The sequence below is a fragment of the Anser anser genome, assembly GCF_964211835.1.
Source record: "Anser anser genome assembly, chromosome: 30".
Classification (NCBI taxonomy): Eukaryota; Metazoa; Chordata; class Aves; order Anseriformes; family Anatidae; genus Anser; species Anser anser.
In genome coordinates this window covers 2,869,050-2,895,196 of record NC_139751.1, presented here as the reverse complement: position 1 = coordinate 2,895,196, position 26,147 = coordinate 2,869,050, and the positions used below count along the sequence as shown (strand labels likewise).

Genomic DNA, 26,147 nt, shown 5'->3' with positions numbered 1-26,147 from the left:
GCTGTGGCCGGGAGTGGTGAGGGGCTGTCCGTCCGTCCGTCCGTCTCGTCCTTGCCCCAGGAGCCTGGCCCAGGACGGAGAGGCAGGCGCGGACTGGTTGGGTCTGAGCCGCGGGTCGGGGAGAGCTCGGTCGGTGCCTGGCCGGGGAGTGGGGCTGGGGGCACACGGGCCCCCCCGCGATCCCTCCCTGCTCCCCTCCCTTAGGCGGCGGGGAGGGGGCGGCCGGGGGTCTCGCTGCCGATGGCCTTGTTCTGTTCCTGAATTTTGCACTATGTGAGAAGTGGCCAGTTTGGGAAGGGGGGGGGTGGGGGGGGCGCGGAGGCGCCCCAACAGAAAAGGAGAGCGGTGTCGGGGGGGGGGGCTGGGGGGGCTGCAGAGTTTGGAGGGCATTAGAGCAAACGGCCCGGACCGCTGGGCTTGAGGACCCTTTTTCCTACTTGAAGGTACTAACCAAAACGGCTGCTTTAATTTAATTTACGTACCCGCGCGCGATGGGATGCGACCGGGGGCAGGCTGGGAGGTGCTTCGGGGGGGGCTGGTGCTTGGGGCCAGCTCTTGTCCTTCTTGCCCCAAAAGGCTCTCGTGGCCCCGGTACGTGCTCCTTACGGCACTTGGCTCCGGCAGCGGGGCCGGAGGTGATGCTTCGCTGCGGGGCCGCTCGCTGGCAGCTCCCTGGGCTCGGCCGTCCCGTTCCTGAGCCCTTGGTCCTTTCCTGGAGCTTGTGCTCCCCCTCCCAGACCCCCGAAGCAGCAGGGCAGTGGCTTTCCTGCTCCTTCCCAAGCTGTTGGTGCCTGGGACCACTCGGTAGGTGCCGCTGGCACCAGGCTGGGCTCTGCCCTGGGCTGGGACTGAGCGCGTGCTCGGAGCGGCGAGCGGCAAGCTGGATTTGGGGCTGGATGTTGAGAAATGGCGGCTGTTGGCAGGGAGGACCCGGTGCTGCTGCTGAGAGGGCTCCTGGCCCCGGCGCTGCCCAGCCCGGCCGGGGGACGTTGGGTGCGTGGATCTCACTGGGGGCTCTCTTAGCGTTACGGATTTGCGAGTCCTCTGAGACCCCTTTCAGAATCCTTTTAAAGGCATCCGGTCAGTTTTCCCCTTTCCTTTTTCTCCTCAACGTACACGGAAGGGAGTTCAGAAAGGTTTGCTTCGTTTCTCATCCGTCCTGCGTAAGGGAAGAGCCGGAGCCCTCGCTCACCGCTGCAGCCAGCAGAGCCTCGCGGCCCCCCCCGGGCTGCGCCATGCGGCCGTCCCTCCGGCTGCGTTTCGGGTCCCTGCCGCTGCAGCACCCCGCCGTGGCTCCTCTGCCCTCGGCTCGTCCGGCGTGACTCTGGTGGCACGGGGGGGGGGGGTCTCGGGCGAGCTGGGCTCGCTCAGCGTCTCCCTGCCGAGCCGCAGACGTGCCAAACGGGGAGCGGGCGCTCGGCGGTGCCGCTCCCCAGATGTCTCCAAAGCAATAGAGCCCTCGGCAGGGGCTGAAGTCTGCCTGCGGGGCGAGCAGGGCTGGGGCTGGGGGCTGCAGCGCGCGCCCAGCCCCGGTGTCACCGCGTGGTCGGGTCGGCCGGGAGCTGCCCCCCCGCGCGCAGCCCCTGGCGCTGGTTTTGGGGCTGCTTCGGAGACCTTCGCGGGGAGCTCAGGGCGGCGTTCCCCGGGGAAGGGGCCTGGCTGCTCCGCGTGCCTGGGGGCCCCGAGCACCCGCACTTTACGGATGTCCTGGAGCGAGACGAGCCCGGTGGGGCGCGCTCCCGTGTCCCCCGCTGGCTCCCGGCCGCGTCCCGGCGCCAGCGCGCTGCGCCTGGCGTTGGTTGCAGCGGGAAGAGGCAGCGCGGGGCAGGCGAAGTCTCTCCGGGCGCGTTTGCGAGGTGGTTAGGAAACGACGAGCTGTTTTAATTCGTGTCTTTCTGCACTGTTCACACCTACCTCTTGCAATAAGCGGGCTGGGGCGCACACCTGCAGAATTTGCTTTCTTGCTCCGGGCCCCGCAGCCGGGAAGGCGCCGAGCGAGGGCAGGCGGGCGGGCGCTGCCCGCGTCCACGCCGGGCAAATCGCCTGCCCCAGCCCAGTGCTGTGCGCGCCTCGCTTGTAGCAGCTGCTCCATCTCCTCTGAAGGTACTTTTACTTTAACTCCCCGGCTTTTTTCCCCTCCAGTGCACTGAAATGTGGAACCTGCTGAGCAAAAACCAGCATGCAGCCGTGCTGTTGTTCGTCAGCAGCAGGGCCTCAGTTGGCAGTCATTCTTGCTGGGGACCCATAACGTGGATGCCTTTGTAACTTGGGCAGGGAGGGAGAGGCGAGGCCGGCAGCTCGAGGTGCCGCTGCCCTCGCCGGAGGGACGCTCCCGGTGCCCTCCACGGTCCAGGCTTCTCCCCTCCCTCTGTAGGTGCTTCTTCCTTCAACCACTGGTTTAAAGCACAAACGCGTTGCCTGGCGGGGCTGGGCGGGCGGTGGGACCGGCTCTGCTCCCAGATGTGGCCCCGCGCGCCCGCCCCGCGGAGACCCGCCGCAAGTAGGGTAGAGTTTTGATGTGCAATTTAAAAATAGACAAAAAAAAATAAAAGTATGAAATCCCCCCGGGGCTGTCGCGGCGGCCTCGAGGTGCCGGGTGCCTTGGTGGGCAAACTCTGAGCCATGTCCCCTCGAGCTTGCTGGCTGCTCGCCCTTGTCCTGAGAGCAGGCGCCCCAGAGAGCCCCGAAATCAGTCCTGAGAAACAAAGCACTTGTCTCTGGGCAGAGGAAATCAGAGCGAGCAGGCAGAATCCCTTCTACTCGTGCAAGGGAAACACGAAACCGTTCAATCCCCCCCCACCCACACACCCCGTGGTTCTAGGGATCATTAGACGATAGGTGGGAGATCAAGGAAATCAGCCCAGCAAGCCATCCGTCCCCGCAGCGCAGACGCTATCCTGGCAGCCTCGTCCTTACCCACGCGTGAGCCTAGTGAGCGGTTACTTTTGTCTCGGATGTTCCATACTTGTATTTTCAGAAATCCTGCATCACCTTTGGGGAGGGAGGGGGGGGGGGGGGAAGAACTAAAAAGAAATTAAAAAAGATAAAAAAGGAAAAAAAAAAAAAGAGAAAAAAGCATTCAGACTTGATCTATTTTATACAATGTAAGCTGCGACCAAGTCCTGTTATTCATATTGTGGCTTTGAATCAATTATGTTTATTAAAATGCTATTGCTTCTATTTCCCCGCTCCTGTCTTCCTTCCTCCGGTACGGGCTGGGTCAGGGAGCTCGGGGAGGGGGAACGCACTCGGCCTCGGCCTCGCCACCGCAGCCGGGGGCCGAGCACCTCGGGGCCGCCCTGCGCTGGGCACCCCAGTCCCCAGGAGCGGCGGTGGGGCAGGACTGAGCCCCCGCATCCCCTCCCGGTGGGTCCGAGGGGCTGGGAGCCGGCAGCACCGAGCCTGGAGCCCCCCCTCCGGGTCAGCTTCCAGGCGTTTCGGCTTTGCAAACTTCCAGGCCAGGGGACGCTGCCGTCGGTCTGACGTGGAGGGGAGAAAGTCCGGTCCCAGGGGTGCGTTTCAGGGTCCCGCCAGCTCGGCCGCGCTTCTCCAGTTGGCGGGGTGGGGGCGAGCGGGGCCAACCCCCCTGGTCAGGGCTGCAGCCAGGCGCTGACGTGGCCCTCGGCCAGGGCGATGCCCAGCATGATGCCACCGCCCAGCAGGAACCCCGCGTTCTGCAGGATGAAGTGGCCCAGGGTGCCCTCTCCAGGACCCCGCAGCGCCTCGGGGAGCTGGGGGCAGAGCGGGGGCTCAGAGTGGCTGGGACGTTGCCCAGCCCCGCTGCCCCCCCCCTCCCCGGCCGCCCCCCTCACCATGTCGGCCAGGGCCACGTAGAGGAAGGTGCCGGCGGTGCCGGTGAGGATCCACGGGGTGAGGTGCGCCGCGCTCTGCCCCACGGCCGCCCCCACGGCCGCCCCCAGGCAGGAAAGCAGGGCCGAGAGCAGGTTGAGGAGCAGGAGGGTGCGCGGTGCCATGCCCGCCCGCAGCAGCACCGCCAGGTCGCCTGCGGCATGAGGAGGGTGGGTGGCGGGGCTGGGGAGCCGGGGAGGGGGCGCTGGGGGGCCGGGGGGCAGGCACTTACCCAGCTCGTGGGGCAGCTCGTGGCAGAGCACAGCCAGCGCCGTGCTGAGGCCGCTGGAGAGGCTGTGGGAGAAGGAAGCACCTGCGGGAAGAGACCACGTCCCCATGCACCCCATGTCCCTGTGCACCTCATATCCTCCTTTCCCTGTGCGCCCAGGTCCCCATGCATCCCATGTCCCTGCGCACCCCTGCCCCCATACACGCCTGTCCCCGTGCACCCCATGTTCCTGTGCACCGCTGTCCCTATGCACCCTGTCCCTGTGCACCCCCCGTCCCTGTGCACCCTGTCCCCGTGCAGCGCTGTCCCCATGCACCCCCCGTCCCTGTGCACCCGTCCCCATGTACCCCTGTCCCCCTGCACCCCCCGTCCCCGTGCACCCCTATCCTCGTGCACCCGAGCCCTCGTACTCCAGCAGCTCCACGCTCCGTGTCCCCGTGCCGCTCACCGATGGCCAGCCCGTCCGTCAGGTTGTGGATCCCGTCCCCCAGCACCACCATCCACACCAGGTCAGTGGCCCTGGGGCTGGGGGGCAGCGCGGGGCTGTGGGAGTGTCCGTGGGAGTGTCCGCGGGGGGGTCCGTGGGGTTTGGGCTCCAGCTCGGGCTCCGGGGCCGTCAGGCATCGCAGCTCAGCCCCTGCAGTGGGAGAAGCGCGGGGTAGGTGCGGGGGCCGGGGCCACAGGTGCTGTGGAGGGCGAGGGGGGTCCTTACCGCCACGAGACGGGGCCAGGACCCCGGTGGCTGCGTCGGGGGCCTCTCCGGGGGGGTGTCGCTGGGGGAAGAGCAGAGGTGTCGGGAGTGAAGCCAGGACGTGGCTGCCGCCCCGTGCCCTTCTTGGCCGCTGCGGCTCTCACCGTGGCCTCGCGGCTGCGCCGCAGCATCCCCAGGAGAAGCTCCACCACGAAGAGCAGGTAGATGCCCCCCAGCACCGCCAGCCCCTGCAGCACCGCTGCGGCCCACGGCTCCCCTGGCGTCTCCTGGTGCCGCCCCTGGGCCTGCACACGGGCGACTGGGCTCAGGGTACCTGCACGCCCCGGCCCGCGCCCCGCGCCCCGCGCCCGCCGGGGGGGTACCTACGTGGGGCCAGAGGTGGAGCAGGGCGTCCCCGCAGAGCGTGCCCACGGCCAGCGCCACCAGGAAGGCCAGCAGCGAGCGGAAGAAGCCGCGGCTCAGCAGCGGGACGAAGCCAACGGCCAGGGCCGAGGGCAGGCTGATGAAGGCGACGGCCAGGAGCCCCCAGCCCAGCGCTGCGGCGGGGGGGGGGGGAGATGGGCACGGCCACGGCGTGGGCATGGGGACGTGGGGACGGGCGGATGCAGGATGGGGGGGGGGAACCCTGGGGGGGTGCAGGGATGGGGACCCCAGGACCGGGAATGTGGGGTGATGGGAAGCTGGGGGCGGTGGGTGGAGGAGGGGAGGCAGCCGGGGCTCCAGGGAGGGGGGCTGCAGGGAATGGGGATGGGGCTGGGGACCTGGGGCTGGGGACCTGGGGATGGGGACCTGGGGATGGGGACCTGGGGATGGGGACGGGGCTGGGGACATGGGGATGGGGACCAGGGGACGAGGACCAGGGGATGGGGACCAGGGGATGGGGACCAGGGGATGGGGGGAGCAGAGGACAGGGGGGAGCAGAGGACGGGGGGAGCCAGGGCTGGGGATGCAGGAGGGGGGAGCCAGGTGAGGGACGACACAGGGCTGGGGGGGCCAGGGAGGGGTTGGGGTTACCTGGCCACAGGGCCCCCCCCGGGGGAGGCAGCGTCACCTCATCGTGGTGCTGGATGCAGACGCGGCTGTCGATCTGGTAGAGCAGGGCCGGGCAGAGCAGCGTGAACTGCTCGGGCGTGAGCTGGGACACCGAGGCCAGCCCAAAATTCACCAGCAGCTGGGTGACGTTGAGGCACTGCGGGGAGGGGGGGGAAGGAAGCGGCTCGGGGACCAGTGGGGGCTCCCCGAGGGCCCCGAGCTCGTGGCGGCAGCTTGGGGGGGGGGGGGGGGGGGGGGGGGGTTGCAGCCCCCGGCCCCACTCACGTCATCGTGCGGGTGGTCGTAGCTGGAGTGGTCCAAGCCCAGCACCCTCCCCAGCAGGCTGAGGCTGGGCTGCTCCCGCCAGGGTGGGACGGGGCCCCCCCCGCCCCCAGGGGTGCCCCCGGGACCGGGGGGCTCGGCGGCAGGCGGCGGCTCCGTGCGGGGGGGCTCGGGGCTGCGGGGAGCGGGCAGAGGGTGAGCCCCGGTTCCGAAGGGGAAGGGCGGGCAGGGAGGACGGGGTGAGGGTGGGGGGGTACCTAGGCGGGCGCCCCCCAGTCGCGGCACCGCCGCCGTGCTCCCAGGCCGGGTGGCGGTGGCGATGCTTCTCCTCCTGCACCTCCAGCAGGTCGAGGTGGCTGACGTGGCCGTGGCCCAGCTCCTCGTGCTGGATCTGCACCACCTGCACGCGGCCCAGCCCCAGGCTGCCCAGCAGCCGCGCCAGCCCCTTGGAGGGCAGCGTCCCGTTGGCGCCGTACTGCCTGAAGAGCCGCCGCAGGTAGTAGCCGGACTCCTGCGCCGTGTCCTCGGGCAGCGCCGACGGCCGCGGCTCCCCCCGGCCCCCCGCGCCCCGCAGCGCCAGCAGCCACAGGCAGCCCACGAGGACCCGGCCAGGGCCCATGGAGGGGGGGGTGGGGGGCAAGGCGGCGGCGGGGCCGGATCCTGGCGGCGGCGGCGCTGGGGGGGGGGACGGGGCTGGAATCAGGGCGGCTGCGCCACGGGGACGCGGGGCCTGCGACGCTTCGGGGAGAGGTGCCCCCAAACACCCCCCCCCCCCCCCCCCCATGCTGCCACCAGCACCTGGGACAGACGGCGGCACCCATCCCTGCGGCCCCAGCCCCCGGGGGGTGCCCCCCCGCATCCCACCCCAGGGCTCAGTTCCCCCCCCCCCCCCCGGGGACCCCCCCGCGGGGCCGTGTGCTCCCACGTACGCACCCTCCGTCCGCCCCCCCCCCCCGCTGGGAAGCAACAGGCGGCACCAGGGGCACGGCCCGGGGCCACGGGTCCCTGCCCGGGGCTCAGGATTGAGGATTTTTGGGGGGGGGGAAGCGAGCTGCCAGCCCTGTGCCCCCCCAACCCCCCCCCCCATGGGGATGGGCACCCCGAGATGGGGGTGACGATGCTGGGGGGGGGGGGGCACCCAGTGCCACTCGTCCTTGAGGGAGGTTTTGCAACCGGGGCAGGTTTGTGCCGGGAGTTAATGTTTCACCGCGCGGGGCGATAACGGCGGGGGGGGAGCCCGGCCGCCCCCCCAGCAGGGCACGTGCCCCCCCCCCCCCCCCCCCAAAAAAAAACACACCCTTGTTGTTCCCACCAGCACCCCCTGCATGGCTCTGCCCCCCCACCCAGCTCCCACCCTGCTGCCAGGGGATGAGCCTCGCCCCCCCCCCCCCCAACCCCTCCAGGGACAATTTGGGTAGGGGGGGACCACGGCGCAGGGATGGAGATGGGATGGGGGCAAGGGGGGGGCACGGGGGGGGTGGTGCAGGGCCCACCTGCCCCTTCCAGCCAGGACTCACCAATACCATGGGGCCAGGAACCCCCCTGGCTCCGGCACCCGGCACCCACCAGTCCCCCCCCCCCGAGTGCGAGGTCCCATGGGTGCCCCCCCCTTCCCCAGGGCTGCCCCCCCCCAATGGGGCACGTTGTCCCCGGTGTTATGCCCCCCCCCCCCCCCACATTGGTGAGGCCTCATCCTGCCGGGTGCTGCATGGGCCCAGCCCGGCTCCCCCCCAGCTGCCTTTTGGGGGGGGGGGGTCCTCGCCCCCCACCCCTGGGGCTCACCTGGTGTCGTGGAGTGTGTTTGGGGGGGGCGGGGGGGGGGGGGCCACGCTGTGCCGCCTGCGGGGGCCGGGGGACACGCCGCTGCCCGGCCCCCCGTCGCCGTCCCCGTGCCGCGGTTGCGCCGTGTGCTGCGCCCAAACCGGGGGGGGGCAACGGTCACCGGGCGCTGCACAGAACCAGCCCCGGGAGGGGCAGCAGGGGGAGGGCCCCAACGGGTGCGCGGGGGGGCGTCCCCCCCCCCCGTAGGGTGGGTGTCGCGGGCAGGGAGCAGGCGAGGCGCGGGCGGGAGCTCGACCTTTATTAACGGCCCCAGCAGAGCCCCCGGCCGCCCGCGGGACGAGGGCGGGCGGCAGCCGGGTGCAGGGGGGGGGACGCAGGGCTGTGGCCCCCCCCCGGGGGCCGCGGGTGGGAGCCGAGCGGCTCAGCCCCTCGTGCCCGGGACCCCGCGTGCGGCCGGCGCGGGGCGGGGGTCCCCCGGGTGAGCGGGGGCGGCCCCGTCCTCGCCCCAGCGGCTGCTCGAGGCCGGGAGCCCCGGAGGGGGGTGCAGGAGCCTTGAGGGGGGGTCCGGGACCCCCGTCAGGGCCCGGGGGGGCGGCGGGGGGGGGTCCGGGCCCGTTATCTCTTGCCGCTCCTGCGCGTCTCTTTGCCGTTGCTGACGGGGCCGGCGGCGGGGCCGGGGTGCCCGGGCTGGCTGCGGGTGATGCGGCCGCTGGGGGGGTGCGCGGGGGCGCTGGGGGGGTGCGCGGGGCCCCCCGGGCTCAGCCCGTTCCCGTTCTGGCTGTCGGGGGCTGGAAGCAGAGCACAGAGGTTGGGGGGGGGAACTGGGGGGGGGCACTGATGGCTGGGGGGGCATGGGGGGCGCACCCCGGGGGGGGCCGCGCTGCCCTACCTGGGGGTGCGGCGGGGGGGCCCTGGCTGCTCTGCGCGGCGGCCGGACTCGCGCTCTCGTTCTGGGCCTGCGGGGACGGAGACGGGGCCTGTGCCGGAGCCTGGGGGCGGCGGGGGGGGGCACCTGGACCCCCCCCCCCCCCCAAAAAAAACCGTCCCCTGCTCCCCCCCCCCCAGACGTCCCCGTCCCCAACTCACGCCTTTGCTCTGCGACTGCTGCGCCACGTACTCGGGGTTGGGCTCGCTGAAGTTGGGCACCTCGGAGTACACCATGCAGAACCTGCGGGCACCGGGGGGGGGGGGGCGGTGGGACCCCTGCAGCCCCCCCCCTGCCCCCCCCGCCCCCCCCGGCCACCCGGACCCCCCCCCCAAATCCCCTCCTTACTCGCCGATCTTCTGCAGGTCGCCGCCGCGCCCCGTGTACAGCGTCAGGCAGCCCTTGAAGACCGAGGCGTAGCTGCGGGGACGGGGGCCGTGAGGCCGGCGGGGGGGGGGGGGCGCCCCGCCGTGCCCCCCCCCTCTCCCACCCCCCCAGTCCCACGCCCCTACCCCTTGGTGAGGCGGATGATGTCCCCGGGCTGGATGAGGTTCCCCACGTCGTCCCACACCGAGATGTTGATGCTGCCCGTCTTGTCGGCCACCTTACACGTCCGCACCTCGTGCCCGTCCTTCGTCTTCGTCACCCGGCCTGGGGGGGGGCAGCGTCAGGCTGGGGGGGGGGGTGGTGGGCACGGGGGGGGGGGCCCCACCCGTCCGTACCCGCCGCCCCCACCTGTCTCCAGCACGATGAAGATGAGGTTGAGGTTCTTCAGCCCCGGCTTGATGTCCTTCACAAACGTCTCGGCGCTCATGGTGCCGGCGGGGGCCCTGCGGGGACGTGGCCGTCACCTGGGGGGGGGGCACCGGGGGGCACCGGGGCGGGGGGCACCGGGGGTTTGGGGGGGGGTGGGGGGCATGGACCGGGAGGGGGTAAATGGGGGAGGCACCGGGGGGACGGGGGTGGTGCCGGGGAGGGGGCCGTGGGGGGGGGGCCGGGAGGATGGGGGGGGCAACGAGGGTGGGGATGGGAGGGGGGAGGCACCGGGGGGGCACCGGGGATGGGGCCATGGGGGGGGTGGGTGGAGGATGGGGGGCACCGGGGATGGGGCCGTAGGGATGGGGATGGGGGGCACCGGGGATGGGGGTGGGGGGGAGGCACCGGGGGGCAGCACCGGGGATGGGGGCGGGGGGGCGCAGCGGGAGGGCGGGGGGACACCGGGCATGGGGACGGGAGGCGGGAGGGACGGTACCAGGGATGGGGCCCGGGGGGCAGCGACGGGGCAGCACCGGGGCTGGGGGGGGCGGTACCGGGAATGGGGACGGGATGGGACCGGGGGGACCGGGGGGGTACCGGGGATGGGGCGGGGGAGAAGCACCGGGAGGAGGGGGGGGGAGCACCGGGGATGGGGACGGGACACGGGGGGGACGGCACGGCGGATGGGGACGGGGGGGTACCGGGGGGACCTCGGGGGTACCGGGGACAGGCCCAGCCCCGCGGCCACGGGGGGGCACCGGGAGCGGCACCGGGACCCCGGGGCCTCGCGGACGCGGTAACCGGGGCCGGGCCCCCCCGGGGCGGCGCTGCCGGGCCGGGACTCGGCCCCGCCCCCCCCCGCCTGCCCCCTCCCCCCCCGCCGCCGGGGGGCGCTCGCGCCCCGCCCCCGCCCCCGCCGCTCGCTGACCTGCCCGAGCGCCGCCGCCGCGGGCATTCCCGGAAGTGACCCGCCGCCCCCGGCGGCAGCCAATCAGCGCGCGGAGGGCGGTGGACGTCCCGCGCGGACAGCGAATGGCGAGGCGGCGGGGGCGGGCCTAGGGGCGGGGCAATGCCGCAAGCCCCGCCCACTCACCGCCCTCCCCCCGCCCCTCGCGGCCCGCGGGGTCCGCCCCGACCACCGAGTTCCGGCCCCTGGGCGCCCAGAGCGTCGCTTCCGGCCGGCGGCGGGGCGGGCGCTTCCGGCGGGGCGGGGGCCGCGGCGCAGCGCGGCGGGGCCGGGCGGGGGCAGGAGGCGGCGGCTGCGGCCGGGCCCGAGCCCGCGGCGTCCCGGAGCCGGCCCGGTGCGGGCGGCGGCGGGCGGTACGTGGGTAGGGGGGTGGGGGCGAGGCCCCGGTACCGGCGGCGGGCGGGCTCCGGGGCCGCGGCCGCCCCCGGTTGTGCCGCGGGGGGGGCGGAGCGGGGCCGGGGCCTCTCGGGGCCTCCTGGGGGCTGCGATCGCTTCGTGGCCCCCTCCCGGTGCGGGCGGCACCGGGGAGGCTCCGGGGAGGCTCCGGGGGGGGCTCCGGGGCTGCCGGCGGGGCTAGGGGCGGGGGAACCGGCGGTCCCGGGCAGACAAAGGGCGGCGGGGAGCGGCCGGGGGGCTCCGGGCTCCGCGTCCCGGGGGGGCGCAGCGCGGCCCCGCCGCCGGTGGGGGAGGAGGGGGGGGGCAGGGAACGGGGGGGAGGAAGGGGAATGGCCGGGGGTACGGGGGCGTCGGTAACGGGGTGGGCGGAGGTGAGGGGGTGCCGGTAACGGGATGGCAGGAGGTGACGGGGGGCCGGTAACGGAGGGGATGGAGGTCAGGGGGGGCCGGTAACGGGATGGACGGAGGCAAGGGAGGGCCGGTACCGGGCTGTGGGTGTGGGGATGGACGGGGGTAAGGGGGGGCCGGTACCGGGGTGCGGGTGGTGGGAGGAGGTAAGGCGGCGGACAAGGGGATGCCGGTACCGGGCTGAGTGCCCGGGGAACGCCGGCGGCTCTGGGGCCCAGCAGCCCCGCGAGGTGCCCGGCCCTCGGCATCCTGCGAGCCCCGGGGCCTCCCGGTGCGTGGCCGGGTCCCTGCCGAGCACGGCCCGTGGAGGGGGCCCGGCACCGGGGGCCCCGTGCGGGCTGCGGGGGCTCCTCGGGGCTGCCCTCGCCCCGCTGGCAGCGAGCGCAGGAGTCGCGCGAAGAAGGAAAAAAAACCAACAAAACCCCTTGGATTTGTGTCAGGAGATGCGAAGGTGGCGTTCGGGGAGCTATTTTTAGCGGGATTGCGTAAGGGAAAAGCGGAGGCTTTACCTCCGGGGCAGCCGTTCCCCGGCCTGCGAACCGAGCGGCCCCGCGGGCTGCCTGCGAGCTTCCCCCCCCTTGCCCCCCCCGGCCCGGCTCCCCTTCCAGACGGGGCCGAGGCGAGCGGCGTTTTGGCCGAGGGCTGGAATTTCCGCGGCTCAGCGCCACGGGGAGGCGGCGGCGGCGGCGCTCAGCTCGCCGCCACGAGCGAGGGCTCCCGGCCCTCCCGGCCCCAGCGGGGCTCCCGGGCTGCCCCCGCGGCACGGAGGGGGGCAGGGGGGTGAGAAATCCCTCGGGGCGCCCTCCCCGACCTTCTCGAGGGGATCCGCGACCCGGTCCGAGGCGCGCGGGGCTCGCGGTGCGGGCTTTTCGGCGTTTCTGCGGAGGTTTAGGGTGTTTTTAGGAGCGTTGCAGAGGTTTTTTTTTTTTTTTTTTTTGGGAAACGCAGGTTGCCCTTTTCTCTTTTGTGCGGCTCTCGCGGAGGGAGAGGGGTTTTCCTCCGGGTCCCAGAGGGAGCTGGAAGGCAGGGCGCAGCCTTCCCGTTGGTTCTCACCGTGCTCATTTCTCCTTCCTTTCTTTTTTTTTTTCTCTCCCCGTGACTAGATCTGTCCCGCTCGGCCTCGAGACTCCTGTGTGGCGGCGGCTCTTGGCCCTCGAAGAATGACAGCTTAAGCTGTAAGAGAAGGAAGGGGAAAAGATGGGCCACGGGGAGCGGCTCCCTGCAAAGAGTAACCCAGACCGAGCCCTGCCTCTTTACTGCTTAGGGAGGAATTCTGCCGCGGAAGGTAAAAATCGGGTGCTTTTCACCAACTTTTCTGATCCCCCCCCGCGCGGGCGGGCGCTGAGTTTCTCCCCGCGCCCGTGGAGCCCCAGACACGTGAGCGGTCGGTGTCCCGTCGGCGCTTTTATGGCACGGCACCTCCCGGGCAGGGCTTTCGGCTGCCTTCCGCGGGTATCTCTCGAGTCACGGTTGTCTGGAAGCTTTGCTTCGGCTCTGTCACCGAGAGAGGTCTCGCTAGGCCTGCGCGCAGCCCCTGGGCTCGTGCCGAGAGGCTCCCCGTGCCCGCGAGGAGCCCCTCGGCGGCTGGCGGTAGCGTGCGGCCGCTCGGCCGCTGCCCTGGCACGTTCACCTGGGCGCCGCTTCGAGATCTCGGCCGCGCGAGGGTTTGAAGCAGGCTCAAAGAGCGCGCTTCGCGCTCTGAAGCCGTTAAAGAGCCTTTGCTGGGAGGTAACGTTGGCGGGGAAGCAGCAACGTCTTCCCTAAATTTCGGAGAGTAACTGGTTTCAAAGAGTCCTGCCAAACTGGATTGAAGAACTGCCCCTGCCTGATCTCCGCAGCCCTGATTTCGCTCGGCGCTCTCCGACGAGCCAGGCAGACGCTGGAATTTCCAGCGCGCTCTCCGCGCAGCCAGCTTCCCCGTGACTCGCAGGGAAAGCGCTTTGTTAACAAAACCTCCCGGTGAATCCGGAGCTCGCGGAGGCATCGCGAGGGCTGGCAGGGAGCTGGAGGCGACGCAAAGCGGCCTGCAAAAGGAGCTCCAAGTGGAAGCGAGCCCCGAGCCGCTCGGCGCTCCCGGCCTCCCGCGTGTTTTCTCCCTGGGCTTGGTGCGGGGCCAATCTCGGGGGCTCCGCGGCTTGTGTGGGCTCCCGGCGCAGGGAGCGGGGGGCGCTTCCTGCTGAGCGGGGCCCTCGCTGTTCCGCTGCGAGGCCGGGATTGTTCCCCAGCTGCGAGGGGACCTCTCGCGCCCAAATGGTTCGGAGCGAAGCAGCACGGTCCCAGCTGCGAGCCCGTGGCTCCTTCCACCCCCCCCGGCGAAGGGAACGTGGGACACGGCGGCCCCACGTTTTGGGGGGGGTGTGGGGGTCCCGCTCGCGGCGGCGGCGGCCGCCTCTGCCGACGGGAGGAACGCGCGGGGCCTCGCGGCGCGCGTCGGGCTCCCGCCTCCGGGATTTCGGAGGTGGCTTCTTCCTCCGGCCTGGAGACACGCCGCAGGCCGCAGCAGCGAGCCGCGCCGCATTCCTCGGTGACCTGTGGGGTTTGCGGGATGTGTCAGAGCTCCGGCGACAGCCGGAGAGAGCCGGCTGCGCCAGGGCAGCTGGTGGCGCGAGCAGCCTCCGGCAGGAGCTCGTACCCCGAGCCTCGGGACCTGGCGCGGCTCCTGCGTGCCAGGAGCTGCTGTCGCAGGCAGCTCGGGCCGAGGGACGCGTGGGGAAGCGCCAGAGAGCGGGAAGGGTCGTCCGGAGCTCGCAGCAGGAAGCACAAAACCCCAGAGCTCTCTGCAGGCATCCTGCACGCGTCCCTTCCCGCTGCCGGGCAGGGAGGTGGGGCCCGGGGCAGCCCTGCAGGGGCGCGGGTCTCCGTCCCCTCCTGGGGTCTCCGTCCCCTCCTGCCGAAGGGGCTCCGGAGGAGGAGGAGGAGGACGTGGCTGCCGGGGGAGGTGTGCCACGAGGGCTCCTTCCTTCCCCGACGCGGCGATGTGCTGAGCTCTGAATGCTCTCCCGGCCTTCCCTGCGCCGTCGCTTCCCCGGGGGGTTTTTGCCCGCTCTTTCTGCCCCTTCGGGGATCCCGTGCGAGGCGTCGCAGCCCGTGGGCAGCGCCGCGGCTCCAGCTCCTGAGCCCCGTAGGTGGGCTCGATCGGGCTGGGAAGGAGGGAAGGGAAGCGGGGTGGGAAGCTCGGCGTCTCAAGGCCGGGCCGCCCTGCCAGGCCGTCCTGGCGAGGAGCAGGCCCTCGGCGTTCCCGAAATAGCGGGGGATTTCTTTTAGAAGCCGTAGCCGTGGCTCGGCGAGCTGCGTGCGCCGAGCCGCCGTCGGAGGCACGGGCTCGCTGATTTCCCGGCGTGTTTTATGGGGCTGCGGGGCTGGCAGGATCGGCTGGGTCGCCGGCACCTCGGTGCTGCGTCCTGGCCCGAGCCCTGCCCCCGGTGCTCCCGGTCACCCCGCGCCGCTGGAGGCGAGCACGTTCGGCCCCGGAGCTGGGGAGAGGTCAGATAAAAGCCGTGTGGTGCTGAGCCCCCGCTGGAGCCGGGGGGCTGCTGGGCGCTGGTTTTATGGCCCAGGGGGAGCGGGTGATGCCTCCCCGACAGAGCGACCCTGGCTGCTTCTTCCCAAAGGTTTTCCTCCTGCTTCCCTTCTCCCCCGCTGCTGCTTTGGATTTGCCGGGTCCCGGCTCGCGGGCGCTTCCCGATTTAGGAAAAGGGATTTTTTTTCTCTGTTTTTTTTTTCCTTTGGGATGTTTTTCTCTCTGGACATGACCCAGTGTCGGAGAAGAGCCACGCGGGAGGAGAAATCTTTAAGGAAAGAGCCCTGAGATCGGCGCTCTCGACGCTGTTGGCTTTTAATTAAAAACGTTAGTCATTGCTCGCTGTGCGTTTCGCCTGTGGCCTCTCGGATCAAAACAGCAGGCACCGAAACCGTGTGGGTCGCGGCCAGTGCTCGCTGAAGTCCCTGCTGATCGGTTAAAACGCTTTGAAGGAACACCCCCGCGGACGAGAGGCTCCAGGCCCTGGGGGATGTCGATTGCTGTAGGTGCGGGAGCGCCGCGGCGGGCGCGCTGAGCCCAGCGGGTTCTGTTCCCGCTGAAGTCCGGGGAAGCACCGAGCTCCCGCACGCGCCCGTCGTTAGGAAGCGAGAATCAGGACGCTCGTCAGCGTTGCGTAAATCGATCCCGCCCCACTCCTGCTCCTTCCGTGGTCCTTCCCTCAGCTGGAGGCGAGCGCGGGGCTGCCGCCTCCCTCATCCCCCACACGGAGCTTTGGGGACCGGAGGATTCCTGCGCGTGGGGCGTGAATTGCCCCCAAATTCCCCGTGCCCGGGGAGCCGGCAGCGATTAGAGGCCCCGCGCGGTAGCGCCGGGGAGAAGGGAGCACGTCGCGTTGCAGCTTCATCTCCGACGGCTTTTTTTGGAGGAGAGGGAGCGCGGCTGCTCCGCGCTGTCGTTAGCGTGAGGTTAATTACCCGCGTGGTGCGCAGGCAGAGCGGGTGGCTTCTGTCGGCAGCTCCTCACCGGCTGGCTCCTGGTGGGGGTCTCACGTTGGGCAGGTGCGGCGACTGTCCTGGCCCGCAGAGAGGTGTGCTCTCCTCTCTGCCAGCATTTATTTTATTTTAATTTTATTTTTTTAAGTCCGTGGCTCGTAGATGTCTCAAACGTTTTCCTGGGACAACCATGAAGCCGTGCGGGCTCGCCAAACGCGAGCAAAAGGGGGAGATGCGAAGATGTGAAGGCGCAGTCGGAGCAGTGCCACGACCCCGATGAGGTTTTGCCGTGCCCGCTGCAGCCCCCGGCCTCGATCCGTGCCGCGAGCCGGGGGGGCAGGAGCCGCCTTCGCCGGACGCAGCCCCCGGGGGCTGGCAGCCAGGTGCTGCTTGCCTTTGCCTCCTCGAAGCTTTCCGGTGCCTTCCCAGCCCGTCTTGGAGACCCCCCAGCGGCAGCGAGGCCGCCTCGGGACCCCCGCAGCCCCCGGGACACCCACGATCACCGGAGCGGCGGCTCCACGGTGGGCTGAGCGCCGCGGAGCTGCCCCCCCTGCATCCTTGGGCTCTGCGCTCTCCCTGCCCGCCCCTCGCCCCCTGCTTCTCGTTTTATTTCTTTCGGCCCGCGAAGCTGATGAAATCAGGAAAGGCTACGAAAAGTGGCGTTGCTCACGGCGCAGGTTTCTTGCGAGCGACCCCGGCTGCGGAGCTGCCGCGGCGCCCGGCGGCCGCGCTGCGCTGGGGGCGCCGAGAACAAGGGGCTCCCGCTCCTGAGCGCCAGGGCAGGGCCCCCCCCTTCCCCCCCCCGGGCGTATTTTCCCTGCAGCGTTTGGTGGGGAGGCGATGGCACCGCTCGGGCAGCCCCTGCCCGCTGCTGCCTGCCCTCTCTGCGACGCCGTGCCGCCCGTTGGCTCGGTGCCGTTCCCGAGCCAAAGCTGGCTCGCCGTGAGCCGGCCTCGTCCGGCGGAGCTCCTCCGGGGCCATCGGGCATCCCCCGGCTCCTCCGCAGCCACCCGCGGGCAGAGCTTGGCTCGGCTGCCCCCGGCTCCGGCGGCCCCAACGTATCGGGGCAGAAAGGAGGGGCCGCGGGACGCATCGACGGGCTCCCCCGCGGGCTTTTCGTTGAAGGGGGAGGGAGAGCTGCCCCCGGGGGCTTGGGTTTTGCTTCGGTCAGCAGAAGAAATTGCCGGCGATTGAGTTTTTCCTCGGGACGGGGACAGTTCGTCGTCGTGCTGGAGGGCAAGCCCGATGTTACCGGGGGAAGCTTCTCGGTGCGGCTGCTGCTGGCGTGGTGGACGGACAGACGGACAGATGTGCTTCGGGCTGGAGGAGCCTCGGCCTCGCTAGCGGAGTCTGGCAGGTGTGCCAGGCACCGAGTGAAGCCCCTTTTTGCCCCAGTTTTGCCCCAGACTCGGAACACGGGTGTGATGCGTCAAGTGTGTAGGAACGGGTGCCCCCGTAACCGGAGCGGGGGATTGGCGGCGCCTGCCCGCCTTGCCCTGCAGCCCCCCCATTTCCCCATGTCGGGGGGGACAGAGCGGCACGGGTCCTTCCAGCTGCCTTCCTCATCTCCTCTTCCTCCTCAAGGGCACGTTGGGAGCGGGCCCTGAAGGACCTCTGTCCCCCAGGGGGGCGCTGGGGGGCCAGGGGTAAGGGTAGGGACTTCGGAGTCCTTCTGACTTGTTCCCCACCGATCCTCTGGTCCTGTCGGTCTCCAGGCTGGGCAGCGTGCGGAACGGGAAGCCCCCGGGGGCCGGGGGGGTGACGAGCTGAGAAGGCGGACTCAGGGCAGCAGAGGGAGGTGGGGAAGGTCCCCGCGTTTTGCTGTCATTTGGGCCGGAGCCCTGTTCTGTGACCGGCCTCTGCTCCCTCCTCGCTCCCTGCCCGGCCCCAGGGAGGCCGCTGGTGCTGGGGTCAAGGAGCCGCGTGCCGTTTGGCGAGGGCAGGAGCTCGTTCGGTAACCGGCCGCAATCACGGGCGGCGGGGTGTCGTCGCCTTGCTCTGGGGGTGGGCTTCTCCGGGTTCCCACCCACGCTTCTCTGCTGGGTCTTGTCCTGGCCGTGCTGCAGAAGGTCTGGCCCGACGCCGTCCCGGGGTTAGCCCTTCCAGGAGAGGTACCGAAGCTCCTCGTGCCGGCTCCCTGCAGCCCGTGAATCATCCTTCCTGCCGAGCAGCTCCGTGCAAGCCGGGCTTGCTCACGGTAGCCACCCGGCACCTTCTCCGGGGCCGTCCTGCAGGTTGCTGAGCCCAGGCGAGGGTGAGTGCGTCCGCCCGTGGCCCCGGGGGGCCAGGTCCCCGCCTCACCTCTGGGTCTGGCAGGAGGAGGCCGGGCTTCCAGCTCCTCCTCGCCCGAGTGCTGCCGATGCTTTCAGCTGTCCTGCCTCGTGGCAGGAGCGGGTGCTCCTTGCCGCTGCGTGCTGGCAGAGCCCGCAGGAGGGGGGAGCGGCGGGGGCAAGGCACGAGAAGAATTCGGAGGCTCCCAGGCTCGTGCAGGTGCTGGAGGAAGGTTTGCTGGGGCTTCTGTCTGGCAGGCGGCACGGCTGCATCTCAGGAGTCCGTGTTTCACCCTCTGCTCCTCTCTCCCCGCGTGGACGCGGGGGCGGCCGCATCCTGCCCAGCTGCTTAGGCTGGGCCTCGGGGGCCCCGGAGGCCGGAGCTGAAGAAAGCCGAAAGAAGAAAGCGAGCTCCTGAGGACGGCTGGGGCCGGCCGTGGTCGTGCTGGCGACAGGGTCTTGTGCAGCTCCCCGGGGGCACCCGGATGCCCATAAGGGCCCCGGCGTCCTCGGAGCTGCCGGCGGGCTCAGAGCCGCCGTGACCCTGGAGCCACGAGGACGCCGAGCGTCTCCCTTACCAGGAGAGGCTGAGGGAGCTGCAGCTCTTCAGCCTGGGGAAGGGGAGGCCGAGGGGTGACCTCATTCAGGAGGTCCCCCCTAAATACGAGACACAGCTTGTTCACGGGGGGGGTGGCAGGGCACGGGACAGGCTGCCCAGGGGGACGTGGAGTCCCCTCTGGAGACATCCCAGACCCTCCTGGGCGCGTTCCTGTGTGACCTGATCCCGGTGTTCCTGCTCCGGCAGGGGGCTGGGGCTGGGTGGACTTCAAGGTCCCTTCCGGTCCCTAAAATCTGGGGTTCTGTGGAGCGGTCGCAGCTGTGCCGTGCAGCCCCCCCCGATGGGTGGTGGTGGTGGGGCAGCAGGTTGCGGGGTGCTGTGGCTCAGCAGGGAGCTGTGCTGGGCCCCCCACATGCGTCCGCCCTGCCAGTTGGTTTTAACCCCACGTGAAGGCGTCGGGCGGGCTGGGATGTGCAGTGCGAGAGAGGGAAGGGATTTGGGTCCCCCCCCCAGCATCCATCCAGGGCCGTGGGAAGGTTGGGGAGCAGCCGTTGGCGATCCGCTCTGCTCTCCCTCCAGGCCCCCCCGGAGCCGTTAATCCCGTTATCTGAATCGCAAACCGCCCCGGGGACTTCCCCACCCCAGCCTCTCAAAGGAGCCTTTTGTCTGTGCTTGCTCTGCGGAAGGGAAGAATCCGTCCCCGCGTGGGGCCGACTTCCCCGGGGGGGGGATTTACCTGCCTCCCCGATTCCCTGCGAGTTGATTAAAGCCCCCGCTTTGTAGCCTTATGTCTAGGGGAGGGTCCCGAGGGCCGGCCACCGTGCGACCCGTTACCCGTGGCCCCCCCTCCACGTGTCCCCCCGGTGCTCTGGCCACGAGCAGCTCCTCGGGGCCGTGGCATCGCGCGAGCCCCTCGGCCGGGGGTCCGGTGGGAGCCCCAGCGGGGCGAGCTGCTGCCGGTGGCACTGCCATGGCGGCTTCAGAGCCTCGGTGCCCCCTCGCTCCCCTTGCCGCGCACCTGGCTCGCGGCTGCCCTTTGTGTCGGGGTGGGGACATGGATCTGCGCGGCCGCGACCGTTTGCCGCCGACTTTGATGTTGGTGGGGTGGGAGGGGAGCTGCTGGCTCCCTGGGGACGAGCTGCAGAGGAGCCGGAACCGCCGGGGTGCTGGGCGCAGAGCTCAAGGTCGCCCCGCGGCAGGCAGGCAGCGCGAGGTGGCAAATGGCAGGGTCGGGATGGGGCCGTGGGGCTGCTCCCGGGGCCGGTCCCGTTGCTGCATGCCCCCCGACAGCTCTGGGGGGTTTGGGGGGGCTCCCAGCCGAGGTCACGCTCTGCTCTGCGTCGGCTCGGCCGGGTGGGAAAACCGCCGGAGGTGGTGGCGAGGAAGACGCCTGCGCCGGGCAGGCGGGTGCCGGCAGTGCCACCGTCCCCAGGGCTCCCCTGTCCCCCCGTGACAGCCCAGCGCCGTGCCCAGCGCCGTGCCCATCCTTGGTGCTGCCTCTGCGCTGCCTTCCCCTCTGCACACCAAGCAGGGCTGCGCAAAAACGAAGCCCGACAAGCGGGGAGGCCGCGGCGGGATCAGAAATACGGCGGGTGGGAGAGACGTGGCGCCAGCAGCGCGTCGGGACGGGCGTCCGGCGCAGCAGAGCGGGGCCGCGAGCTCCTGCCACGGCCGGGTCTGCTGCGCTGGGTGGAGAAGGCAGGGATTTGGGAACCGGCGCGTTGTGAGCTCCGTCCGGGCGCCGCGGGATGCCCGGCTGCTCCTCACCGGCTGTCTTCTTCCCTCCGCAGGGTTCTGGCGTCGGTGATGAGCAATGGGGTATGATGTAGCACGGTTTCAGGGGGATGTTGATGAAGACCTTATATGCCCCATCTGCAGCGGGGTCCTGGAGGAGCCAGTTCAGGTAGGTTTCCATCTGAGCACTGACAGCGGCTGCTGAAAGCCTCCGGTTGCAGCTCCAGACTTGTAGAAGTCTCGATCCACACACACGTTGGTGGCACCACGCACGGCGTTAGGTGGGCTCCATGGGTCCTTCACTGTCCTGGGGATGCCACGGGTAAGGAAGCAGCAGCGGGGGCCAAAAGCCTGCGGTCGTGTGAGCGCTGGGGGAAGCACGCCCAGTGCTGGGTTCGGGGGATGCTGAGCAAGGAGGCGTGAAAAGGGGGAGGAAGGGGTAGCTCAGAGCCTGCACAGCCCCCAGCCCTGGTGCCGCTGGCTGAGCAGAGCTGGCTTCTGCGCGGACTGGGTGCCCCGGCCCCTACCCTGCCCTTCAGGCTCCGTTTTCTGCCAGAGGCGTTGCAGCACCAGCAGAGCTGTGGCCGGGTCGAGTAGCTTGGCACCCTCTGCGTAAATCCTGCCTCATTCGAAATAAAAAGGATTCAAATAGGACTAATCTGCTCTGAAACTTGTGCTTACTGCAGCTTCGCGACTCACTAATGACCCAAATCACAAGAGCTGGGACTCGTGGCGGGCTGCCCCACGGGGATCCCGGCGAGGCCGAGGGCTGCGGGGCAAGGCTCAGCCTGTGCCCACGGGCTGGAGCACGCAGCGCTGCGACCTGTCGGAGCTAAAGCGGTGCTGGCACCTTCCAGCCATGGGGATCTGTGGCGTCAGAACAAGCTTTGATTTGAATAAAAATTCAAAAATAAAAGAAGTCAGCGTGTGAACACGATCACAGGCCGTCGCACAGGAGGGAAAATCCTGGCTCAACCAGATTTAAATAAATCTGCTTTTGAGAACGTGCTGCCTAAAGCTCCCTGTTCCCAGGGTTTTCTCACGCGCCGAGCGGCCTCTCGGCTGGGTACCAGCCTCCTGGAGCCGTAGCTGGGCTCAGGACTCCCTCCTGACCAGCCTTGCTTTGAAGGCAGTAAATTCCCGGGCTCTGCCCCCTCCCGTTTCTCCCTGCCGGGCAGATGAACCCAGGCAGCGGCCACCCAAAAGAGGGGCGGGCGGCTCTGCCTCACGGTTTAAGGTGCTTTCCTCTGCTCGAGGTCTCCTTCCAGACGTGGGCCGGCGAAGGCCAGGTCCAGGTAACGCGGGGCTCTTCTCTGCTCCTCTCCCGGCAGGCTCCTCACTGCGAGCACGCCTTCTGCAATGCCTGCATCACCCAGTGGTTCTCCCAGCAGCAGACGTGCCCCGTGGACCGCAGCGTGGTGACGGTCGCCCACCTCCGCCCCGTCCCGCGGATCATGCGTAATATGCTCTCGAAGCTGCAGATCACTTGCGACAACGCTGTTTTCGGCTGCACGGCCGTGGTGCGGCTCGACAACCTGATGTCTCACCTCAACGACTGCGAGCACAATCCAAAGCGCCCGGTGACTTGCGAGCAGGGATGCGGGTGAGGATGGCCTCCAGGTGCTGGCCCGGTCGCGGCGCGGCGCGGCCGTCTCCTCCCTCCGTACGGCCCGTGCAGGAGGACAGGGGGAGGGCAGAGCGAGGGTGACAGCCTTGGGGAAAGGGAAGGAAAATGAAAAAGGGTTACGGAGCCTGGTTCTGCTCTTCACGCCCCTTTGCCCCGTGCGTGCTGAGCCCTGGGGGCAGCAGGGCCGTGAAGGCCGAGGCGCTGCAGAAGGGAAGGATTTTGAGCCAAACCCGTTTCCTTTTAAATCTGGTTCAAAGTCCTCAGCTCTTCAGCTTGTCGCCGGGGCTCGGGTGTTGGTTGGCTTCTGGAAACTGGGTGCCGGAGCCTTCGTAAACCTGCCCAGGGCCGTTCCAGCCCAGGACAAGCTCCAGCGTCAGCTCTGCTCCCTCCTGCGAGTCGCTGGGAGCAGTGGGTGGCTGGTCTGGCCTTGGCACGTGTGCTCCCGGTGCCGATACCCTTCCCACTCCTGTGCTGTAAGCATCCAGCCGGGTGCTGGCTGACTCTTGGCTCGGAGGTGATCAGATCTCTTAGGACGGAGTCAGACGGGGTCAGGCTCATGGCTGCCTAACCCCGATCACCTGGGAGGAGAGAAGTCCCACTGCCTGCCGGGCTGGTGGGGGTTTGTTCCCGTGGTCCTCCCCTCCTAAACCTCTCTGCCTGGGCTTCTGGGCCTCTTGGCGAGCCTGCAGAGTCTGATTTGTTCTGGAAGTTGGTTACGTGCTTGTGCCAAGTGCTCTGGTGCGTAACTTTCCCTAATGTGGGGCCTCCACCTTTCTGTAATGCTCTGCAGCTTGGAAATGCCCAAAGATGAGCTGCCGAACCACAACTGCATCAAGCATTTGAGGTCCGTGGTGCAGCAGCAGCAGACGAGGATCGCTGAGCTGGAGAAGACCTCAGCGGAGCACAAGCATCAGCTGGCGGAGCAGGTGGGTCCGAGCGGGCCGGGGGCAGCCGCGCGGCGGGACCCGAGTGCTCGCGTCCCCCCCCGGGAAGGGTCGGGCTCAGCCACGTGGGCAGCAGCCGCCGCAAGCAGTTTGTGCACAGCGTGCCCGAGCTGAGAGCCTCCGGCTACGGGGAGGGAGCTGAGCTGAGGGGCAGGGGCGCGTTTAACTCCCCGACGTGCTGGGGTCTGCGCTCGTGACCTCAGCTGCAGCGCTGGTGCCCGCCCCAAGCCCCGTCGTGTTCTTCCCCTTGCAGAAGCGGGACATCCAGCTGCTCAAGGCCTACATGCGAGCGATCCGCAGCGTCAACCCCAACCTGCAGAACCTGGAGGAGACCATCGAGTACAATGAAATCCTGGAGTAAGCGCTGCTTCCCGCTGGTCTGGTTGGGTGGGAGCAGGGGGTGAGCGGCGCTGTGGCTCAGCCAGCTTGCTGACAGGTCTGAGGGGAGGGGAGGCCTGCAGGGGCCAAGGTGCTGTTAGAGAAGAAAAACGCCTCGCGTGCCTTCCCATCGCAGAAGCGAGGGGCGGTTGCGGGGTGTTTGTGCCGGGGAGCGGCGCAGAAGCTGTTTGCACAGTCGGGTCCTGACCTTTTTTATTCTGCCACCTGCATCCTGTCCAGGAGCAGGAAGCTGCCAGATTCCTTTCTCCTTCTGAGAAAGGCAGGAGGAAGCAACTCCTTATCTGATCCGTCCTTCCCCCCCGCCCGGGAGGGAGGAAGGGCTCAGCTTGACAAAGCTGAATGCCACAGCTGGCTCCTGTTTTGGGGTGAGAACAGAGGGAAATGGGGCTGGCATCCCCCCTCCGCCCTCGCTCCTGAGCGTGGAGCAGACCGGCGGCAGAACAGCTCCTCGGTTTCGGTGGCGCTGACGCTTTGCCCCCGCGTCTGTCCCCCAGGTGGGTGAACTCCCTGCAGCCCGCCCGGGTGACGCGGTGGGGTGGAATGATCTCCACGCCGGACGCCGTGCTGCAGGCTGTCATCAAGCGCTCGCTGGTGGAGAGCGGCTGCCCCACGTCCATCATCAATGAGCTGATCGAGAACGCCCACGAGCGGAACTGGCCGCAGGGCCTGGCCACGCTGGAGACGCGCCAGATGAACCGGCGCTACTACGAGAACTATGTGGCCAAGCGCATCCCCGGCAAGCAGGCCGTGGTGGTGATGGCCTGCGAGAACCAGCACATGGGCGAGGACATGGTGCTGGAGCCGGGACTGGTGATGATATTTGCACACGGAGTGGAGGAAATATAAAGGACTCCGGAGGAGAAACGCTTCGTGCTGGCGAGGGAGAGGAGGGGGGAAAGGTGGCGAGGCAGAGACTGGGGGGGCGGCGGGTCCCAGCCGCTGGTGTTCCCCGCTCGCAGACACGGTTTTGTTAGGGCACCGCTCCCCCCGCCCTCTCGCTTCCTAGCTGGAGTGATTAAACGCCCCTGGTAAACGCTACTTAAACACTTGGCCCAGCAGCGGCCGCACCGTGCAGCCCGTCCCTGTTTGCCCTTTGCAGATCAGCATCCCCCATTTGGCGGCTTTCGGGGGGAAGAGAGAAGGAGCAACCTTCCCCAGATAACTGCTGGGCTCTTCAGCCCCCGCCGGGGTGGGGACGCTGCCCCCCCCCCCCAACCGTTGCCGTACCTGGGGGGCAGACCTGGCCCTGCCTACGGAGAGGAGAGAGGCGGAGGGGGGGAGAACCTGCCCCGGGCAGGGACTGAGCTGCCCCTGTCCCCCCCCGTCCCCCCCCTGCCCGTGCCCCACCAGCTCTCCTCCAGCCTGGCCCCCCCATGATCCTGCAGCCCCCTGGCACCCAGGGGGCTCCCACCCTCCTGCTGCCCCCACCCATGGGTGCTCAGCTCGCCTCCCTCTGCTGTTGCTGGTGTTTGTCTCCGGACACTCGTGACTGTGGTTCTGTATTTTTTTTTTTGTACTTCTCGCCCTTTTCTGGTTTGTATCCCACCCCCCACCCCCCCCCCACCCCCCCCATTTCATTTTTGAAGTACCGCGGACGGGCGCCTCGGCCCCTGGTCGCGTTTTCCTTGTTGGGAATTTAATTTATTTGCCTTCGTTTCGTTGTTTTTTTTTACCGTACTTTTCTCCTCCCGCGGCTGTGGTGCTGGCGGGGGCTCGCTCCCGTGCCGGGGGGGGTGGGCGGCGGGGGGGGGCACCGCGCCAGGCGGGGATGGAAGCGATCGGTAATAAACGCCCTTCTCGTTGCTCTACCCCTGGGCTCGGGGTCTGCGTCCGCTCCCGGGGGTCCCAACCTCAGCACCCAGCCCCTGCCGGGGGGGGGCTCCCCCAGCTCCGACCTCGGCCCCCCCCGGGGGTCCGGGGGCTGCTCCCCCTGTGTCGGGCTCCGGTAAACCCAGAGACCCCCAGCCCCCCCCCCAAAGCCTGATCTCGGCCCCGTTGCCCCCGCCGTTAAAAAAAAGGGGGTGTGGCGGAGGGGAGCCCCCCCCCCAGGGGTGTTCCCGACCCCCCCGCCCACGTTCGCGAGGGGTTCGCGCCCCCCCCCCGCAAAAGCAGCGCTCGCGTCACGGACAGGATTCGAACCTGTGCGGGGAAACCCCATTGGATTTCGAGTCCAACGCCTTAACCACTCGGCCACCGTGACTCCCGCGCCTCCCTCCGCCGCGCTCCGCCTAGACCCGGCCCGGCGCCGCCGCCCGGCCCCGCCCGACCCCGGCCCCGGGACCCCCGCCCCCGCCGTGACCGCCCCCCCCCCCGCCCCGCCGCCCCGGGGCTCTCCCCCCGTCCCCCGCCCGCTCTCCCCCGTGGGCCCGCAGGGGGCGGAGCCGGGACCCGGCCCGCCAGGGGGCGCCGCGGCCCGGCCGCGCCGGTACCGAGCGGGCAGCGGCGGCGTGGAGCGGGTGGGGGAGAGCGGGGCGACCCCGCGCCGGCAGGGGGCGGTGCAAGGCTGCGCACTTGGCGTCCGGTAGGGTTCCGTACGGCCGCTACGCACTTTGCGTCCGGTAGGGTTCCGGACAGCCACTACGCACTTTGCGTCCAGCAAGGGACAGTGCAGTCGCTACGCACTTTGCGGCCGGTAGGGGCCAGTACAGCGCTGCGCACTTTGCGTCCAGCAGGGGGCAGTGCAGTCACTACGCACTTTGCGGCCGGTAGGGTTCCGTACGGCCACTACGCACTTTGCGTCCGGCAGGGTTCCGTACAATCACTACGCACTTTGCGTCCAGCAAGGGACAGTGCAGTCGCTACG

The 26,147-nt window shown here is 69.8% G+C and overlaps 3 protein-coding genes across 5 annotated transcripts; 1 reads left to right on the top strand and 2 right to left on the bottom strand.

Annotated features, from left to right (window-relative positions):
- Positions 1 to 3,137: 3,137 nt before the first annotated feature.
- SLC39A5 (solute carrier family 39 member 5) lies at positions 3,138 to 8,035 on the bottom strand. Its single transcript, XM_083814468.1, has 11 exons — positions 7,887 to 8,035; positions 6,362 to 6,779; positions 6,108 to 6,279; positions 5,805 to 5,979; positions 5,157 to 5,326; positions 4,934 to 5,074; positions 4,791 to 4,851; positions 4,527 to 4,715; positions 4,082 to 4,162; positions 3,813 to 4,003; positions 3,138 to 3,731 (listed from the first exon to the last, which is right to left on the bottom strand). The coding sequence occupies exons 2-11, from the start codon at positions 6,721 to 6,723 to the stop codon at positions 3,591 to 3,593; spliced, it is 1,683 nt and encodes a 560-aa protein (XP_083670594.1). The 5' UTR covers positions 6,724 to 6,779; positions 7,887 to 8,035; the 3' UTR covers positions 3,138 to 3,590.
- A 132-nt stretch (positions 8,036 to 8,167) lies between these two features.
- Positions 8,168 to 10,557, bottom strand: NABP2 (nucleic acid binding protein 2). Of its 3 annotated transcripts, none has more exons than XM_083814505.1 (7): positions 10,496 to 10,557; positions 9,547 to 9,641; positions 9,324 to 9,462; positions 9,160 to 9,231; positions 8,973 to 9,054; positions 8,776 to 8,842; positions 8,168 to 8,674 (listed from the first exon to the last, which is right to left on the bottom strand). In XM_083814505.1, exons 2-7 carry the CDS (start codon positions 9,623 to 9,625, stop codon positions 8,502 to 8,504), a joined length of 612 nt encoding a protein of 203 aa, XP_083670631.1. In that variant the 5' UTR covers positions 9,626 to 9,641; positions 10,496 to 10,557; the 3' UTR covers positions 8,168 to 8,501. The 3 variants fall into 3 exon arrangements, with proteins under 3 accessions (XP_083670631.1, XP_083670633.1, XP_083670632.1); XM_083814507.1 differs by lacking the exon at positions 10,496 to 10,557 and adding an exon at positions 10,269 to 10,451; XM_083814506.1 differs by lacking the exon at positions 10,496 to 10,557 and adding an exon at positions 10,289 to 10,450.
- A 190-nt stretch (positions 10,558 to 10,747) lies between these two features.
- On the top strand, positions 10,748 to 24,998 carry RNF41 (ring finger protein 41). Its single transcript, XM_083814496.1, has 7 exons — positions 10,748 to 10,887; positions 12,442 to 12,623; positions 20,431 to 20,543; positions 21,706 to 21,977; positions 22,792 to 22,927; positions 23,199 to 23,302; positions 23,839 to 24,998. The coding sequence occupies exons 3-7, from the start codon at positions 20,454 to 20,456 to the stop codon at positions 24,188 to 24,190; spliced, it is 954 nt and encodes a 317-aa protein (XP_083670622.1). The 5' UTR covers positions 10,748 to 10,887; positions 12,442 to 12,623; positions 20,431 to 20,453; the 3' UTR covers positions 24,191 to 24,998.
- The last annotated feature ends 1,149 nt before the right edge of the window (positions 24,999 to 26,147 follow it).